The sequence below is a fragment of the Suncus etruscus genome, chromosome 16 (assembly GCF_024139225.1).
Source record: "Suncus etruscus isolate mSunEtr1 chromosome 16, mSunEtr1.pri.cur, whole genome shotgun sequence".
Taxonomy (NCBI): domain Eukaryota; kingdom Metazoa; phylum Chordata; class Mammalia; order Eulipotyphla; family Soricidae; genus Suncus; species Suncus etruscus.
The window spans coordinates 83,948,189-83,968,159 of record NC_064863.1 but is presented as its reverse complement, the minus strand read 5'-3'; the positions used below and the strand labels follow the sequence as shown (position 1 = coordinate 83,968,159).

Genomic DNA, 19,971 nt, shown 5'->3' with positions numbered 1-19,971 from the left:
CCTGGGGATGGGGAGGAAGGAGAGAGAAGGCTGTGGGGAGCAACCAAGGCTGCATTTTCACCTTATCTTGGCCAAAAAGCCTACAGCATGGAACCTTGTTGTGACGTGTTGCCTGCTGATGCTTCAGACTCCCCCCAAAAAATAACTGTGAAAGATATGTAATCCACCTTGGCCAAAACAAAAATCTTTAGTACAGAAAAATGGTTAAATGTGGGGTAACAAGAGATGGGAGTGAGAGAGTAAAGGAATAAAATGAGCTCCTGGATGGCTTTCAGATTATGAAAAGCAGATGAAACACAATGATATCCACGTGTTCCACGCGTGGTTTTACAATGGACAGGTTTAATAAGGAAACTTCCCTGGTAAGTCCTAAAGCCAGAACCTATTGTGCTGCTATTCCCACCTCACTGGCTTGCCCAGCCATGTGGCCAGGAAAAGCCCTGGAGTTCCAGAGGAAGGAGGTAGAGGGGTGCTGCGGTGACCCATGTCCCATACCCCTTCCTAGGCCTGGTTAAAGAGGCCTTTGGCATGGCGGAAGGCTGCCAAACACCATGCTGGAGACCCTCCGACTCCCAGGAAGGAAGGAGATCCTTTTTGAGATAGAAGGCCGGAAGGTCAGAGCCCCCACCCCAGCCCTTCCCTTTGGTGCTGGGAGGGAAATGGGGAAAGCCTAGGGAAACCAACAAGCTCCTCCAAAGGACCCACCTTGCTGGCTTGCTCAGTCATGTGGCCAGGAAAAGCCCTGGATTCTGGAGGAAGGAGGTAGAGGGGTCCTGGGGTGACCCATGTCCCGCACCCCTTCTTAGCCCTTGTTAAAGAGGCCTTTGGCATGGCGGAGGGCTGCCAAACGCCATGCTGGCAGAACCTCCCAGCTCCCAGGAAGGAAGGAGATCCTTCCAGAGCTAGAAGGCCGGAAGGCACATTGACCTTTTTAATAGAGCTTTGGAAGGCAGGATCAAGCCAACAGCCCTCACTATTGTTATCATATTGTTAAAGGACAAATTAATTAGAAAACATATTGTAGTGTTCCAGAGTAGAAGGATGAGACCATACAACTGGAATAAAGTTTAATACTTTAATCCGTCTGCCAACAAGACCCTCCAGCCTGGCCAGCCAGGGCCATCCCCCAAAGGATATAAGCCCTGTCCAAGGTCATGAGGAAGATTATATAAGGGAGGGATGTAAGGAGGTTCCAGCTTTCTGATGATCCTTAAAATGATTGGCTCTTGTCTAGGGGTATCTTCCTACTGCTCCCTTGTCCTTTCCTGATAGGCTACCTGGAATAGCCAGGTAGCTTGGGGCGAGGTCTATGGAAATAGGCTTTCACCATGTGGTCCTTACAAAATGGTGTTTCTCCCTGCTCAGAAGCCTGCCATGTGGCTTTTACAAAATGGCATCCCTCCTTTTAAAGAATTCAGGTCTCAACAATATTCATTGGTTCTGTACCAATTTATTACAGAAAACAGTATCACAGAATATTCATTTTTAGGAGCCAGAGTGGTAGCACAGTGGTAGGGCGTTTGCCTTGGATGCAGCTGACCCAGGACAGATGCAGGTTGGATCTGCAGCATCCCATATGGTCCCCTGTGCCAGGAATAATTTAGTTCTCTTAACTCACATAATTATTATGGTCTTCAATCACAAGGTTTTACCAGATATAAGGTAATAATATATCTATCTAGTGATATATCTTTGTAGAATCCTTTGTTCTTTTATAATATTATTTGGTTAGATACTGTTAGATACTAAGCTCCATAAGAGTCTTAAATGTTAAATTACATTACTCCTGGCTCTGTGCTCAGAAATCATATTGGATTCCGGAAATAGAAATGGGGTCCGTCCTGTTTTGGCCCCATGCAAGGCAAACACCCTTACGTCTTGTGCTGTCACTCCGCCCTGGTAATGAACTTTTTAACACCAAGCTTCTTCTCAAGAAGTCTTCAACTTAACACAAGGGCCTCTGAATAACTTATCCTCTTAACTCTATTCTTTATTCTTGAGGCTTTCCAACATGGTTATGACATATTTCCTATGCTCAGTTGACATATTCCATTTTCTTGCTATTCAAAGACAAGAAAACTAGCTTTTACCTCTTAGCCATCACAACAGGGACCCATGCTGCACTTATATACTGACGATCCATACAATTTTATTGGTATGATTTAAACAGCTTTTATTAGGATCTACTACCTGCAGCCAAGTACCTACATAGTCTATCTGCAGTTTTGTCTTTGTATGTGCTTTACTTGAAGGCAGGTAGTTCTTAGAAGCACACTAGACCACCATCATTTGCATAATCAAGCAACTTATTTAAACTCCAAATTCCCCAGGCTCCTGAAGCATTATCTCTAAGGGTTTACCCAGAGACCAGTGTTTTCTTTTGTTTATGTTTTTTATAATAATTTTTGTTTTGATCAAAGTGGGTTACATATCTTTCACAGTATTATTTTAGGTACATATTAACATTGAATCAGAGGAATTCCCATCACCAAAGTTGTCCTCTCTCCACCCTGTTCCCAGCTTGCATCCCATATCCTCCACACTTGCCCCCTAGACTGCTAGTATAAGTGATCCCCTCTGTGTCTAACTTATGACTTAGTGATCATACAACTGTTTGGTCTTGGTACCCTCTATTATTTCCCGCTCAATTTGAGAGGTGGAACTAGATAGTTCAAGTTATGTGGTTCTGTTTGATAAAAAGAAAAGCAAAGAAGTGGGGTAAAAATCAAATAAGCCGAAAATGGGTGGAGTCCTTCTAGAGAGGCTTTCAACCTAAGTTTGGGAGAAGAAAAGGGAAAAAGGAAGCGAAACACTACAATAATACAAAAGGAAATATCAAACAAAAAAATCCAGTGAGCACTACAGCAATAAAGACAGGCACCACATAATAACCACAGTCCTGAAAATAAAAACATAATGGTATAAAAAGAAGAAAAAAATAAATAGATAAATAAGTAAGAAAGATTATTTTGTCTTTTTTTTTCCTGCATAGGCACAGTAAATATTGGGGACATTAGAAAGGAAATTCCCTTGGCTTAAGAGATACAGGGTTTCTCCACCCTTGAAGTATACTGTCATGGGAATAACTACTGACTCCTTGCGTGTTCATTTCCTCTCCCTTAGGTCCTTTTGTGGTGTGTGGAAGACTTCTGCTCCGTCATGGGTTATAAAATCAGACCTAGAGATCTTGGTATCTGCACAGGTCAAGGAATGGGGCTTATGATAAAGTCTTTCTTTGCGCTTCTAGAAGTTCTGTTCCTTCACTGTCGTTTTAATCAGTCTTCTGTAGTCGGTGGTCTTGGTAATTGCGCTGATCCTAGGATGGAGCCTGGGATAGAGTCTTTTGCTATGTTTCCAGAAGAACAGTTCACTTGCCATTGTCTCAGTCAGACCTCTGGAATTAGATATCTTGCTTGTTGTACAGATCGTAGGCCAAAACCTAGACTGTAGCTTTTTTATTGGTCCCAGGATATATTCTGCCCAGTCATGGTTGTCACAGTCAGTCATCCATAGATAGTGATTTTGGCTTTTGCACAGATCAAAGGATGACAAGTCTTCTGATTTTGAGACCAGTGTTTTACTGAGTGCATGTGAAGATTCTGATGCAAACTAAAGTTCAAATCTCTGTTTTGGCCTTGGGCAGTGCAATCCATTATTAAGCAAATGAATCAATCTGCAATTGAATGAAAAGACTGTTCAAATTTCATTGAGAAAAACTGGTACTTGCTTTGTCTTTTTCTAGAGTTATGTTGAGAAAAGTTTCTCACCAATTACCATTTTGTTATAGAAAACACTAATGCTAACCAGATATTTTAGAATATCTAGATTTCTTGGATATTGATTTGGATATTGTTGAGGTTAGCACCCTGACTTTTAAACTCTGAAGGATTTTGTTTGTTTGTTTGTTTTTGGGCCACAACCGGTGAAGCTCAGTGGTTACTCCTGGCTATGAGATCAGAAATAGCTCCTGGCTTGGGGGGATGGAACTGCAGTCAGTCCCTAGCTAGCACGTGCTTGGCAGATGCCTTACCCCTTGTGCCACTCTGGTCCCCATGAAGGATTTTTTAATTATAAATTATGCATTACTACAGCTTTTTGAAATGTTAAGAGCAATTGCTGGCTTTTCCTTATTTTACAAGGAAAACATTGAAACCATCTGCCAACATTTTTAAGAAAACAAGACTATTAAAAAAAATGATATTGTTCCTTTAAGTACCTTCCTAACATTACAGAGGATAAGGAAAAGGGTAAGGAAAAAGTCAATAACAAAGCCAAGTATGGCAACTGGAAATATTTTTCTGAGTGGGGACAAAAAAAAAAGTAAGTAGACCTCTAACTACATGGTCACCAAGTTGCCTTCCCTTTCTCTGGGGTCAAAGGCATTTAATAGTTTTCTTTGACTTAAAGTTCTTGTGACATTGCTTTTCTTTTTTGCTCTTCAGGAGTAAGCTTGCTGATTCCAGCTGGGGCTATTCCCCAAGGAAGAGTCTACGAAATGTATGTGACTGTACACAGGAAAGAAAATATGAGGTAAATATGCTTCTTTCTGGTGCACTTGACTTTATCAATATCTGACTTAGAGTATTCTTTCCTTACTATATAAAGAATAAACATGACCTATTTTGTCTTGAATGCTCTACTTCCAGGAAAGCCTTTCTCCCCTACAACTATATAAAAGGTCAACACTGATTTCTCTATCATGAAAACTCCAGGCTCTTGTATAGATCCTGAGTATGAACAGAAGGCTAGATTGTTTTTCCCAACCGGATATGTGGCAATCATATCTGGGAGAGAAAAAAATATTACCATAAATGGTATATAAATACCATTTATATATAAATATATATACCATTTATATATAAATATATATATATATAAATATTACCATAAATGGTATATAAATACATGGTGAAGAAACTGAAAAAAATTATGAATTTCTACCTGTTGTCATTATAGAGTTAAAACAATAACAATGACCTCTTAACCCTTACTTGTCAACCCCTCTTCTGCCTACTACTTTATTCTCCCTTACTGCTTTTATTGGGACTTATTTTAGCCCATTACCTACCTTCTTTTCATATTTAGCTATTTTAGGTCACAGTTGGACTATTCTCACTGCTTAAGCCCAAAATTAATTAAAGGACACTGTTTTGAATATGTCAGAATTGAAAAGCTCAAGTTTTTATAAGTTTTTGTAAGATCAAGAGGAATGTAGGTACCCTAACTTTATTTTTCTGTGTGTCCTACAAGTCATATGGCTTTTCTTCATTATTTCTGGTGAATGTGTGTGGGTGTTCATTGGAGCTTCAAAGACCATCCTGCTAAATGCTTCTGAAGTACTCAGATCATAAACTGAAAGATGTTGCTGAAATAAAGCTGTTCACATGTAATTATCTTTGTTTTCCCCAATAGACTCATCAGCACTGAGCTCTGCCAACAGTGCCAGAATGACAAATGTACAATGAGGTTATCATTATAATGCATGATACCACATCTAGTCTCCTTTCATCTTCTGAAAAAATAATCATTTTTAGTCTTGTTCTTCTTTTGTTCTGCTCTCAGGGGGGAGAGATTGGTATTTAGAATGGGTAGACTCTAGTGGTATCATTTCACCTACATAAACACTAGCTTGTTTAAGAAAATAATACAAATTTCAGGGCATTATTTATACCTCAGACTTGAGCAACAACAAAAAGAAAATCACTACATTTTTATTTACGCATATTAACTATTCATTTTTTTATTCTCAATACAAAGTAAGTTTCTTAGGCCCACCCAGCATCCCTCCTTTTGGAGCCAATAAAAATAAGATAAACAAATTCCAAGATCTCTTTACATTTTTGTCCTCATTCTCTTGTTCAAAGTCAAGATTAGTGCTAATGCCTCCCTCGCTCAAGACATTTACCAACTCTGATGTTTTGTTCTATCAAGAACACGGTGAGCTTGTGCTTCATACAAGATATTCCTGGCCTTTTCTTCTCCATTTCAACATCATTACCTTCCTCATTCAAGACATTTACCAACTCTGATGTTTTGTTCCATCAGGAACACTTGAGCTTATGCTTCATACAAGGTGTTCCTGGTCTTCTCTTCTCCATTTCAACAGCATTATTTTCAGCTTCTATTGATGTGGAAGCAAGGCCATGTACATACAACTTGTACCATTGACTTTCTTTGCCAGAGTTCAATGGACACTTTAAGCAGCATAGCTCTACATTTTAGATGGGGGAAAAAAGAAAACAGAAAATTGATAAAGATAGATATTTTCTGCCTTTAACTTACTCTGCCTTTGAACCTAACAAAAAAGAGAGAGAGAAAGAACTATAAATCCCTTATTTCTATTACTAATACTTGAAGGTAGGAGCAGGTAGAAATGCTCTATTGAATTTTAGATGCATCAAAACAAACCTAGGGAAATGTCAAGATCTCCAAAGGAAAATGCACAGAAGGCTTGAAACAAGAAGCAAACCCAGGAAGCTGAAATATTTTATGTACCCCTTTCAACCAATTTTCTAATTACAAGGGAATTATGTAAAAATGCATCCTCGTTGAAAAATATACAATAACAAGGATATGATTTACAATATAAGAATACAAAGCATAGTTCTTATTTATGCAGCAGAAAATGCTCTCCCTCATTCCTTGTGATAACTCTGGAGTTAGTATGCGCTAACACACCTGCTGCTATGTTCCATTCTGCCTGATGTAGCTCTGTAGTGGCCACTAGGCCTGTCTTTCACTATGAATCTAACTTACAAAGTTGTTAATGCTAATTGGGTCCTTTGGTCTGCCTTCGTGTACCAATTTTAACACATAAGGCAGACACAGATGGAAATTTTGTCTTTTGTCAATTCTTTCCAAAAAATATTTGAAAAGCTATGGAAGTTTTTTCTTCTTTTTCTTTCTTATTTATATATGTTATATATATTTATATAGTATATATATAAAGAAATAAATGAGAGTGAACATCTCAAATATAAAAACACAGGAATTATTTTAGTATGTTCTAAGGGGCCATGGAAAGTTCCAGAAAGTCAAGTGGTACAGAAATAACCGTGCTTTACAAAGGTGGATCTGGCATTAGCTTGTTGGGTGAGTTAGTATATAGTAATCAGAAAATCTTCCCCAAAGCTGATTGTGAGTGAAATGAAAATTGATAGACAATTTAAGAGAAAAAGTATTTCACAACGGGCTAGAACCCACAAAGAATATACTTAGAAAGCAAGCCTCAGCCACTATGACAATTATGAGAGCAATGAAGGTAAGATGGCAGCACAGTCTTCACTCTAATTTGAATAGATGCATGCTGCATATGAAGGTGAGGAGATGGGGTTCATTGGGTGCTGGTTTTAATAGTGGCTGACAGGTTGGGTTTGTGCTCCACATGCATCTATGGTATCCCAGTGAGAGGACTTTCCTGGAAAAGGGCATTGGGAAACATTCTTATTTAAGACTGGAGTCTTACAATTGATACTGAAAAGAACATTTTTATATAACATGGTACTTAGCATTGGGAAGGTCATGATAAATTTTATATTTACATATATCGATTGGGGTACTGTTTAGTTTTAAGTGTACATCATGACACCATATTAATTTCACCCACAAATGACAGTTCTAAGATTACATGATTTTAAGTATAATATGAAAACATCAAAGATACAGAGTTTCAAGATGGAGAAAATGGCTAACAGAGTTATTATTAAAACTGAAATAGGGGCTAGTGAAACCGTATTCTCTAGTACTCTGTAGGAGGGTGCTTAACTTGTATGACTTATGCAGGTTCAGTCCCCTGCATCTGATGTGGTCCTCCAAGCACAATCAGGAGTGATTCCTAGTGCAGACAGGAATAAATCCTGTTTACTTTTGGTTGTGGCCAAAACAAAACAGAAACCCTGAATGTTAAAGAAAGAGAACCCCAAGATAGTGATTGCTTTTTTTTTTTTTGGTTTTTGGGCCACACCCAGCGTTGCTCAGGGGTTACTCCTGGCTGTCTGCTCAGAAATAGCTCCTGGCAGGCACAGGGGACCATATGGGACACCAGGATTCGAACCAACCACCTTTGGTCCTGGATCGGCTGCTTGCAAGGCAAACTCCACTGTGCTATTTCTCCGGGCCCAGTGATTGCTTATTTTTAAAAAAGAATGACATCCCAGGAAAAAGGATTTAAGGTGTGTTAGTGTGAGAAATTAAAATGATTATTTATATTTACTGGTAGTAAATTTTAAAGCAATATGCTAGTATAGAAGGCAAATTATTTATGTTGGTAACTATTATGAGCAATTTTTAATTCATTTTAACTTGGTATTTGTTTTATGTGCTCAGATTCTTGTCTTCAGCAGTTAAGATTGAGTGCAAGGATCAAAGACGAGATTTTAGTAGACAATCGGAGAAATGGAAGGAAAAGTAAGGGAACGAGGAGAATGGTGGTCTCCTTAAGTAGAATGCCCTGGAAACATGGAAAAACCTCTATTATATTTTCATTACTAAGGAATAGTGAACATTTTGTATTGGACTTAAGACTTGTTAGATGGAAATGCTAAAGGGCAGTGGGGAAGCAGTATGTTTGAAGATTTTATTCTGTATATCCTGGTTGCATATACTGGATCCATCCATTCTCAGAAACTTCCCTCTGGGGCCATTCTTTCACATGGTTTACTTTTTTTTGTTTTTAATTTTTATTGTGGTCAAAGTGAATTACAAATCTTTCACAGTAATATTTGAGGCACATAGTGACAATGAATGAGGGGCATTCCCACAACCAGTGTTGTCCTTCCTCCACCCCTGTTCTTAGCATGCATCTCATATCTCCCTCCTTTATCCCCCATAATGCTAATGGAACTGTTCTCCACTTGTACAGCTTGTTTTAGATTGGGTATCGATTCTGTTGTCATTAACTTTGGGTTTGGTGTTCAAGTCTGATCATTTTTTATTTCCACTAAATGTTCATACAACAGTCTGGTCTTGGTACCATCCATTTTTCTCCATCAAATTTTGAGGCTGAGCAAGATGATTCCAGTAATGTGGTTCTGTTGGAGATATAAGAAAAGATAAGGGAGAAAAAAAGAAAAACAAAACAAAACAAAAAAAGAAAAAACAAAACAAAATTAGGAGGAGTCCATCTAGGTGTTATAAATATCCATTTAGAAGAAGAGAAAAAAAAGAAGAAAAAAGGCAACAAAACAAAACAAACAAAAAAACAATAAAGCAGTAACAACAAAAGTACAAAAAGAACAAAAAAAAAGAACAAACCAAAAACCAAAACCATCAACTACGAAGAAACAAACAAAACATACAAACAAACAAAAACAAAATACAAAACAAAAAGTCAAAAAGAATCAAACCAGCAAGTAGTTAAAAAGGATTGTTTCTTCTTCTTCTTCTTCTTCTTCTTCTTCTTCTTCTTCTTCTTCTTCTTCTTCTTCTTCTTCTTCTTCTTCTTCTTCTTCTTCTTCTTCTTCTTCTTCTTCCTTCTTCCTTCTTCTTTTACTCCTCTTTATCTCTTCCTCCTCCTCCTCCTCTTCCTCCTCCTCCTCCTCTTCTTCTTCTTCTTCTCCTCCTGTCCTCCTCCTCCTCCTCCTCTTCTTCTTCTTCTTCTTCATTTTTTGCAAAGGCACAGTAAATATTTGGGAAATTAGAATGGGAATTTCCTTGACGTAAGAGATACAAGGTTTCTTCGTCCTTGATGCACACTGCCATGGGAACAACTACAGCCTCCATACACGCTCATTTTCATACCCCAAGGTCTTTTTATGGTTCCAGGAAACTTTCTGCTCAGTTGTGTATGTAACATCACACCTCTGTAGCTAGAGATATTGTTATCTGCATAGGTCATAGGACAAAGGCTAGGAGAGAGATTATCTTTATGGTTCTATTCTTTATGTCTGTTCCATCACTGTTGTTGTAATCAGTCTTCTGTAATTAGTGGTCTTGGTTTTTGTTCAGATACTAGGACAAAGCCTAGGATAGAGTCTTTCAGTACATTTCCAGAAGTTCTGCTCAGTCGCAGTTGTCAAAGTCAGACTTCTGGATTTAGAGATCTTGGTTTTTGTAAGAATCCTAGGCTGAGGCTTAAGCTAGGAACTTTTTTCATTGGTTCTGTCCAGTCCATGTTTGTCAAAGTCAGTCTTCTTTAGTTAGAGATTTTGGTTTTTGCATAGAGAAAAAGATGACATGTCTCCTGATTGCATCATACTTTAGGTGATGAGATAGGGCAACCCTCACTTAAATCAAGTTGTTGCCGTTTCTTCATGTCAGGATGTCATATTAAAACTGGTGCAAGTTGGTGCCAGAGTGGTATTAGGGATCCTGGTGCTGTTGCTGGGATCTGTTTTGGTTCCACATCTGGGATCTGGGGTTATGGGTTGGGTGGTTGCTGTTTAATCACATGAAGTCTAAGTTGGGTCCACATGACACATGTTCAGGGTGGGAGGCATCCCTGTATTATAAAAACTATGAGGTTTTATTCATAGTATATAAGAGCTATTTTTGTGCAGAAGATTTCCCTTTATTTTGAGTGCCTATGCAAAGGGGATCGTGCCAAATTATATTGCTGGTGAATTTGGAGGTAAGAATTATAGTCTGCACAATCTCTGTGCCCTGATTTTGACCTGAGCTTTTATCTCAGGCAAGACTTTTTTTTTCTTGTAGGTTTTTGTACCAAGCAGAACCAAAACAGGTGATGTTGGAGAAAGAAAAAAAAAAAATATATATATATATATACACATGTAAAATAGAAGAAATAAATTAAAATAAATAAATGACTTCCCCTAGAAAAAAGTAAAAAAGAATTAAAGAAAAATGCTGTTTATGAGGCTAACTTACATTTGTGAATAAACAAACTAGGAGGTATTATTATAGAGGTATTAAACATACAACGGAAATATAGGCTTCCCATTAAGTGTTTTGAGATATTCTTGTGGGGGTGAAATCCAGGGCATTTTTGTTCACACATCTGGTCTACTGTTCTATTTTCACTATAGCATTTGGAGCTTAGTAAAATAGTAGCTGACATTTTACTTTCTAGTGCAGTTAGAGTGGAGAAGAATCTACTAGGACAATGTTAGAGCTGATCACTCTGGTCAAAGGAAGGACTGTCCCCCAAGCCAGGGGTAATTTCTGGACGCTTAGCCAGGAGTAACCTCTGAGCATCAAACAGGTGTGGCAAAAAAAAAAAAAAAAAGGAAAGAAAGTTACATGCAAGGTAATCTCTATTAATAATAGTGCATATCATAGTGTCAAAAAGAAAAAGGAGAGAGAGATAAGAGACAGAAAAAGATAAAGACACAGAGAGAGACAGAGACAGAGAGAGAAAAGAAAAGCAAATTGCCAGCTCTAGAGACAGACAGGGGTGAGAGGTGGGGAAGGAAAAGGGAGACATCAGTGGCAGGAAGGGTGCACTGGTAAAGGGTGGTGTATATAGTATAACTAAAACCCAACAATGAACAATTTTGTAATCATGATGCTTAAATAAAGCGATTAGAAAAGGAATAAATGAGATATAGAGTGGGATGCAAGGAGTAAGATCTGAGTTTATTTACAACTTCTTTTGCTGATTTCCAAAGAGCTTGTTTCTTGAATTCCTACTTATGAAGTGGATCAGGTGGCTTATGAATGCTCTTCATTTATCGCATGCCAAGGATCAAATGTAAGCTTCCCATATGCAAGCCAGATGCTCTTTCACTGATCTGTCCTTGAAAGTAGTCTTTATTGTGGAAGGAAAATAATTTTTTTAATATTGCATTAAAAAAAGTATAAGCAAATGGGGAAAACAAGATTAAAAAAAATAAGAGAGGTGAGCAGTTCCAGTCTAAGATTGTGGTCTAAAACGATATCCTTCCTTCCTTGTGATAAATTTACTGTTTCAAATCTTTCAAGAGCTAAGCAGGGTAAATTGCAAGATCTGTTTGCACATGATGAAAAAAAAATATGCTCTAAGAAGCTCAATTATTGCTCCTTTGAATCCTTATAAAGAAGGTATTCCATTATACAAGAAATGAACATCGTTAAAATAAAAATATTACTGAGTTTTATTGGGTTGCTTTGTTAATACCCCTCAATTAGGTCAATGTATAAAATCTAAATATATATTGAATAAAAGTGAATCACAGTTGTCTAGTATTTCAGTTTAGTACACAAAATTTAGCTCTTGTGACTTAACCCAGAGATAGATTTTGAGCTGTTTAAGAAAATGGTGATTTATTTTTCCAAAAATCTGACTGAAATTTTGGTATATATTGATGTATATCTAATATTTTCCATCCAATGTCTGTACGCAACATCTACATATTATATAATTATTACTATATAAAAAGCTCAAATTAATATATATTTAAGAGAGCTTTTGTTATCAAATGAGTTATATAACATCTGTTAAGGGATTAGAGCTACATTATAGTGGGTTTAAAGATGACTTTCGTGCTGTTGACCTGAGTTCAATCCCTGGCATGATACCTCAGGACCCGCCAGGAGTGATCCCTAAGCATAGATCAAGAAGCATTGCTAAAAGTTGCCCAAAACAACAATAAATAAAAAATAGCCCTTGCCAAATACTGAGATTACAGACTGGTGATGCATTAGCATTAAACCAGGCATTTTTTTGGGGGGGGGGTCACATCCGGCGGTGCTCAGGGGTTACTCCTGGCTGGCTGCTCAGAAATAGCTCCTGGCAGGCACGGGGGACCATATGGGACACCCGGGATTTGAACCAACCACCTTTGGTCCTGGATCGGCTGCTTGCAAGGCAAACACCTCTGTGCTATCTCTCCCGGCCCTAAACCAGGCATTTTAAAAGTAGCTGAACATTTGCTGTATTGTCATTTTTATGCTGGGGAACTAAACAAAAACTGCAGGTGTGTTGATAGATGGCATCTAGTCACACCGAGGTAAATGGACATCAAACCTCCTCAAAAAGGCAGTTCTGAGTCCGACCTAGCTAACAACAACAACAAAAAAGTCTCAAAGTCTCAATTCCTAAGCAATCCCAAATACAGGCTTTGTGAAAGAAAACAAAAGACTAGTATCTGGAATGCATCAAGCATCTCCTAAACTTTGTAGCTTTAGGCAAGGGAGTTGATGTCCTAAGAGGGTTAGAATCAGCTTCCAGAGAAAAAAGATTATTATCAATATTTAACTTCACTTTCCTCTAGATAGGAAATGAGAGCAAGTAAACCAAATTTTATGGAAGTTTAGTAAGTAATATGATTCTGAGTTCTGAGTTCTTACAACAGCCTGCAAAGGATAGAATACTCTGGTAGGAAGATAAATCCTCTACGGGACTGTATTTTAGCCTAGGAATCCATTCCTCATCTGTTATCTTTGTTGGACTTTGTAAAGCCTTAAATATTTCATGTCTATTTCATTGCTGCTTTTAGTTATTTTTTACTTCATGTTCATTTTCATTCTTGTGCCAAAAGTTTGCTTTAGAAGTTAAAGCAACAAAACTGCAACACCAAAAACTACTAGCTACAAAATCATTATTCAGACTTACATTTGTTGTTATTGTTGCTCTATGGTTTTTAATATCCTTTCTTGGTATAAAGGGAAATACGATTTAAACACAGATCTTTGGTTCACATAGTGAAATCATAATCTACCCAAATCTCTAAATCCTCAGAAATGTTTTCATTTTTTTAATGTTTCCAGTGTTAATGCTACTTTTTTCATTTTGAAAATACAAAGAGGTTCTTATCTTTGTTTTCTTCTTTGTTTTCCAATCCCTGTTAAAAAACATCACTTCCCTATTCATTACTTTCTTGCACCTCACTGGGTTAATAAATTCTTTTGACACCTACTGCCTCTTCCTTCCTTTACTCCTCCTCCTCCAAGAATGGAGACCATCAATATTGCATGCCAGGAATGTACTGGGATAGAGGAGGTCTGACAGCTTCTCAGCCTAGCAGGAAGTCTTCTCCCTTCTGTTCCAACTCATTGAAGAGAAGAGGCCTCCCCCCGCCTGCCTCCAGCACTGGAGCAGACTAAGAGACAGATGTTGCCAATCCACTATAGTGGAAAGTACACTTGAGTGTCCTTCCTTAAAAGCATAAAGTTCACTTCTCAAAGCACTGTTTCAACAACAGTAACAGACACAACAAACAAACAAACAACAACAACAAAAACCAATCAAGTCACTGTTTTTTTTTCCCCCATATCCTCATAGGGAAAATAAAATTATATTAAAAATAAACTTCCTGCAATAGACAGTGTAATACTAGCGCTATCATAAAGCCAAAGCTTCCATCCTGTTCTAAGAGAATGAACTTTGGAATGAAGGAAGATAAGGTAGGTTAGGGCTAGTAAAACTTAATGTAGATGAATATATATACTTACATGCATAAATGTATGTAGCTATTTTCAACTTATTCACAGACAATGGAGATACTAAAAACCAAGGAAGATCATTAATTTCTTCTCTCAACAGAAGGAAAGAAAGCCCCCCTACATTGATGAGTGCCCAGAGAAATTTTCCAGTGAGAGAGGAAATGATGATAGCAAAGGGGAAAACATGAGTCTGAGAACTAATGGACAACGGGCACTATTTCTCTTCACAATGGGCAAATACCTAATATTATTCTCTTACTTGTAAACTGTGAGTTTAATTCTAATGTGTACTTATCTTAAAATTTTGGTGTCTGGAATAAGGAAAACTTTTTTGCAGAGAAAGTGACAGCATCTCTAGAGCATAATAATTTTTCTGTTGGTTGGTTTGTTTAATTTGGGGGCCACACTGAGCAGGGCTTGGTTATTACTTCCTAGCTCTGCTCAGGAATGACTCCTGTTGGGTTATGGGAACCATATGGGATGATAGAGACCGAATCCAGATTGGCTGCGTACAAGGCAAATGCCTTACCCCTTGTATTATAGTTCTAAGGGTAATCATTTTTTTTTTTTTGCCATTTCTTGAGCTCAGTCTGAAAGTGTGATACCAAGGGGGTCAGATGGAATCTGTACTTTACTGAATTCAAGGAAAGAAACCCTGACTTTAGGGATTTGAAGTATTTTATAATGAGAAGGTTGTCACTTCCATTTTCCATTGTGATAATTGTACAGCCTATAAGGACCAAGAAGATTGTACAGAAAGAGGAGAAACATGGAGAATTGTCATACAAATATTTGTTCTTGAATAATAGCTGCCCTAATTTACTGAACATAAGGTAATCTGTAGATTGGAACTAACCTTTCATTGGCATAGTATGTGGTATTTAAACCATATAGAAGGACTAGAGAAATTCAATTTCAAGTGGCCATCATATATAAAAGAATTGTGTATGTCCTGTATAATACTTATGTGAATAGAATGGATAGGTTTGGCTTGGATAATATATACCTCAATGGGTTTTTATTTGGAAGAAGTAAATCACTAAAAGGAATTGATGTCAAGATTGCACGGTGTTCTTTAAAATGCCTCTCTCTTTGCACCCTTCTTGTAGTAGCATGTTAGCAGCGATAGAAATCAGGACAGAAAAGCAGACATATCCAATTTGTGGAGAGTGGAAGAAGAGACTCTAATTGAGGGAAGGCAAAGCCTTAAAAAATTAATAGCTTGAAAATGTTTCTAAATCTATTAAGGTGAAATTAAAAAATTGTAAATGTCTCTATGTCAGAACAAAGTCATCATTAAAACTACAAAATTTTATGATTTAGCCTAAAGGCCCTTCATATTGGAACTATGGTTAATTTAACACATTGTTTCACTTTTTAAAAATTCCATTGCCCTTTTTGGCCACACCCAGCTGCGCTCAGGGCACATTCCTGATTCTTTACTCAGGGATCACTCTTGTGGCACTGGGGAGATCATATGGAGTGCTTAGGACCAAACTGTTTAAGCATGTCATTTCTATCTTTTCATGTAATTAAATCTGCTAGATAATAGTTATAAGTTGGAAATAACTTAATTGAGAATAAGCTAGGGCAACAATTTTGTGAGTCATTCACATAATATGTATTACAAACACAATTTAAAAAATTGTCACGTTATATTTTCTACTTGACTTCTACTTCCATTTCAAGGTAAAGATATTACTAAAGACATCTTTAGTAAAGATGTTAAAGCGCTAAAAAATATCCATGTGTAAATGGAGATAAAAATCGTTCAAGGTATCTGGAACTCATGATTTCCTAGTTAAAGTTAAAAGATGAAGAATAATTGGTCAAGTCTTAGTCTATAGAAAGACTAATAGTTTCCAAATATTTATGCTAAACTTTTTATACTAATGTGAAGAGGAAGCAAGTCTAACACATAGAAAAATGTGTCAGAAATGCTACTTGTAAAAAAAAAAGAAATGCCACTTGTGTTCATTCTAAGGCTGTGACTAAACTTTAACTTTGACTTGAGAATTGGTAAGTTTGATACTCTTTCTTAGTAATAAATAGGTATGGTGGCATTTAAAGCGCCAAACATACATCAGCATATGGTAGAGAGATTTCTGATCTGCGTGAAAGCAGGATTTTATGTACCCATATCTCTTCATACTCTTTCTTAGTAATAAATAGGCATGGTGGCATTTAAAGCTCCAAACATACATCAGCATATGGTAGAGAGATTTCTGATGTGCGTGAAAGCAGGATTTTATGTATCCATAGCTCTTCATCTAAATGTCTTTGTGCCCACAAGAAATTCTTTACTTGAAAAGGAACTTGGTTTTGTTCCAGAATCAAACTCTTCTGTCTGTCATCAGCTCAACACCTTAAAACGTCTTCATTAGCAGTTGACAGGGGTCAGATGGTTCCGCTATCCACTATGTTGCAACTGTAGAGTTATAAAGAAAAATATTATAGGAACTTTTTAAAAAGCAAAATAACCAATTTAGATTTCTAAGGGCTTTATCCCATCAGATTTTCTGAATATGAAGTACAGACATCATACTCAAGTGCTGAAGAAACACAGTTTTGTATTTTCCTGCTCATAATTTAAAAAGAATCTACTGTAGCAAATTGAGTCATTCCTGAAGGTCATTTGGAAGTAGTTTAGTTATAAAGTGTCCTTAATTTGAATTTATATTTAAAAGCACTTTTCAACTGTCGTCCTAAAAAAAACAAATGCATTTAAAATAACCCTGTGAGGTCAATGAAAATTATAATCAGAAGAAATGGTTATGTAACACTTTAAAGACTTTCTCTTCTCATTTCATTGTCAAAGTCTCTGTGCTTGAATTCAAAGGAAGTTACTGAGGGCAAGTCTGTTTCTGAAGGAAAGGGCATCAGAGGAATTGCTGTTTCCTAGTTCTCACAAAGTCCTCCAGTCTTGCAAGATCGAAGTCTTGCTATAAAGAGCAAATTCTTCCCATTTCATTCTGATTCACCATCCCCTCCTGCCACACTAAAAATTAAAGCATCGAAAAGAAACTACTCTTGCAATGTTCTATCTAAAATCTCTGTATTCCGAGTACATACTTTTCTTCGAATGTCACTGATGTGCTTCTCTGTTCTTTTTCAGGCCAACCATGGAAGAAACGCAGACACTTCTAACCCCAGTGGTGAGCTGTGGCCCGCCAGGTGCATTGCTGACACGCCCTGTCATCCTCACTTTACATCACTGTGCTGACCTCAATACTGAGAACTGGAAGATACAGCTTAAGAACCAGACAGTCCAGGGACAATGGGAGGTGAGCTGTTGTTGGGAGAAACAAGAGTAAACTATGTCAACAAATTGGAATAGTTGGGGCCAGTGAGGTGGCTCTAGAGGTAAGGTGTCTGCCTTGCAAGCGCTAGCCAAGGAAGGACCGCGGTTCTATCCCCCGGCATCCCATATGGTACCCCCCAAGCCAGGGGAAATTTCTGAGCTCTTAGCCAGGAGTAACCCCTGAGCATCAAACGGGTGTGGCCCCCAAAAAAACCAACAAATTGGAACAGTTATTGGAACAATTATTGATAGGTTTTAGTTCTTAAGCAAAATACTAGTAGAACTTTAGGAAAGACAGATGAGAAAGATGTAGAAGAAGAGATATAGACCAACCAATCAGCTCCTAAATGTTTCAGGTAAATAGCCACTACCAAATAAATAAATAAATAAATAAATCAAGCATTAGCTGATGCCTAGGGAAAGTCACTTTGGAGATCCACGTGTCTACATCTTGGAAAGAAAAACACATCATATTGTTTTAATTTACAAGTATAGAAATGTTGTACTTGGGTTAGAAAATGTTTAGCACTTACTAATTGCACACAAGTACAAAAAGTATAGTTCTTTTGAACTTATCCCATGAATACAAAAAGGGCTGCCTTTTTCAGGTTGCCTCTCAGTGAAGAAAGACTATGGCAGCATAATCTTTATTCTGTGGCTGTTGCCATTCATTCTTAAGACCAGTGTCTTAATCTGATTCTTTGTGTTCAACAAACAATATCTAAAAATTAAGTATGAATGAATGCGTTGTGTTTTCTATGAAGATTTTGGTTTACACTTAAATAAGTTGGCATTAATTAGCCCTTGAATAATATAACTAGTGTGTGAGAAAAAACAAGTTGAAAGTTAGCACGTTAACAAGTTAGATAATTTTAAAATTGCCTCATATTGTTTGTGGTTTATTTATTTATTTATTTATTTTGGTTTTTGGCCCACACCGGCGGTGCTCAGGCGTTACTCCTGGCTATCTGCTCAGGAATAGCTCTTGGCAGCACAGGGGACCATATGGGACACCGGGATTTGAACCAACCACCTTTGGTCCTGGATCAGCTGCTTGCAAGGCAAACGCCACTGTGCTATCACTCCGGGCCCTGTTTGTGATTTTTTTAAAGAGAGAAATCTTTATACTTTATGTTTTGTGCTTGTATTATAAATACTATTATAACATATCACTTATTAGGTAGCATAACCACTACCTAAGGTGGCTATATCTTTATTAGTTTTATTTAACTTTGGGAACAAATTAGTAAACAGTGATTCCTGGGATTTGAGTGCTATAATAGCAGGGATGATATTTTCCTTGTACAGAGTGAAGTTGGATTTTATCGCAACACCTTATATAGTCCTCTAAGCACTGCCAAGAGTGATCCCTGAATGCAGAACCAGGAGTGAGCCCTATGCAGCTTGTGTGATCTCAAAAGAAAACAAAACAAAGACATGAAAAACAGTGATTCGTTTCATTTTATAAACAATCATCAAGATACAAAATAGGTCTACTTTCTGTCTCTGCGGAGATGAAAGTGCCTAAGGCAGAGGATCATTGACTCCCACATATGAGTTTTATTTTTCTCACCTGAAATTTTTTATTAAGTTAAAAGCTGGAAAATTTGCTATAAAAATTTAAACTCCTACTTTTCAGTTCTGGAGGCTAGCTTTTGCTGGCATGGAGTTTGGGGGAAGGCTCGGGCCAAAGACCTTCACCCTAGCTTAGGGGGTTGTGGGAGGCCAGGGAGGCTCCCAGTCATTTCCCCTCTCCTTCCTCCAGGATTCCAGGGTTATCCTGGGTGCCTGCCCAAGGGTTAGGGCTAAGAGCTGTCACTTGAAACTTTTTTTCTCACCAGGCTCCATTTTCAAAACCAGGCATATAGTATAGATTAATAGGATTTCCTATGATTTATGTATCTTTTGCATATGCACAATGTGCATCTTGTATTCTGCCCTTGCCCACCGCCCTACAAGCTCATTTCTAGTCCTTCATTCCCTCACCCCCATTCCTCATTACACCACAGTTAGCCTATTTTACCTTCAGTTCTTGGCTCCTCAAAAAGCAGATTATTATCCCCACACAAAGCCAGCTGCCCAACTGTACCCTAGGACTCAGTGGTCGGCAACCTTTTTTTTTTTTCAACTGAGTCAAATCTTGCCAAAACCACGATTGAAATTTATTTTGAGAGCCACACAGGGCGTGCACTGACAGAGGCTAGGAGCAGAGTCCTGACTCCTGGAGCGGCCGCCCGGCACACAGAAGAGCCAAATTAAAAGTGGAAAGAGCCATGTGTGGCTCGCCAGTCGCAGATTGCGGACCACTGCCCTAAGTGATAAGATAGACAGACTCTTGGCCTGAGAAGATC

General features: G+C 37.8%; 1 protein-coding gene across 1 annotated transcript in view; it reads left to right on the top strand.

Annotated features, from left to right (window-relative positions):
- Positions 1–19,971, top strand: part of UNC5C (unc-5 netrin receptor C) — a 196,488-nt gene that overhangs the window by 137,472 nt on the left and 39,045 nt on the right. Inside the window, exons 10-11 of the mRNA XM_049789892.1 lie at positions 4,443–4,530; positions 17,435–17,603. Of these exons, the coding sequence (XP_049645849.1) occupies positions 4,443–4,530; positions 17,435–17,603 (257 nt within the window). The remainder of the gene's footprint in view (positions 1–4,442; positions 4,531–17,434; positions 17,604–19,971) is intronic.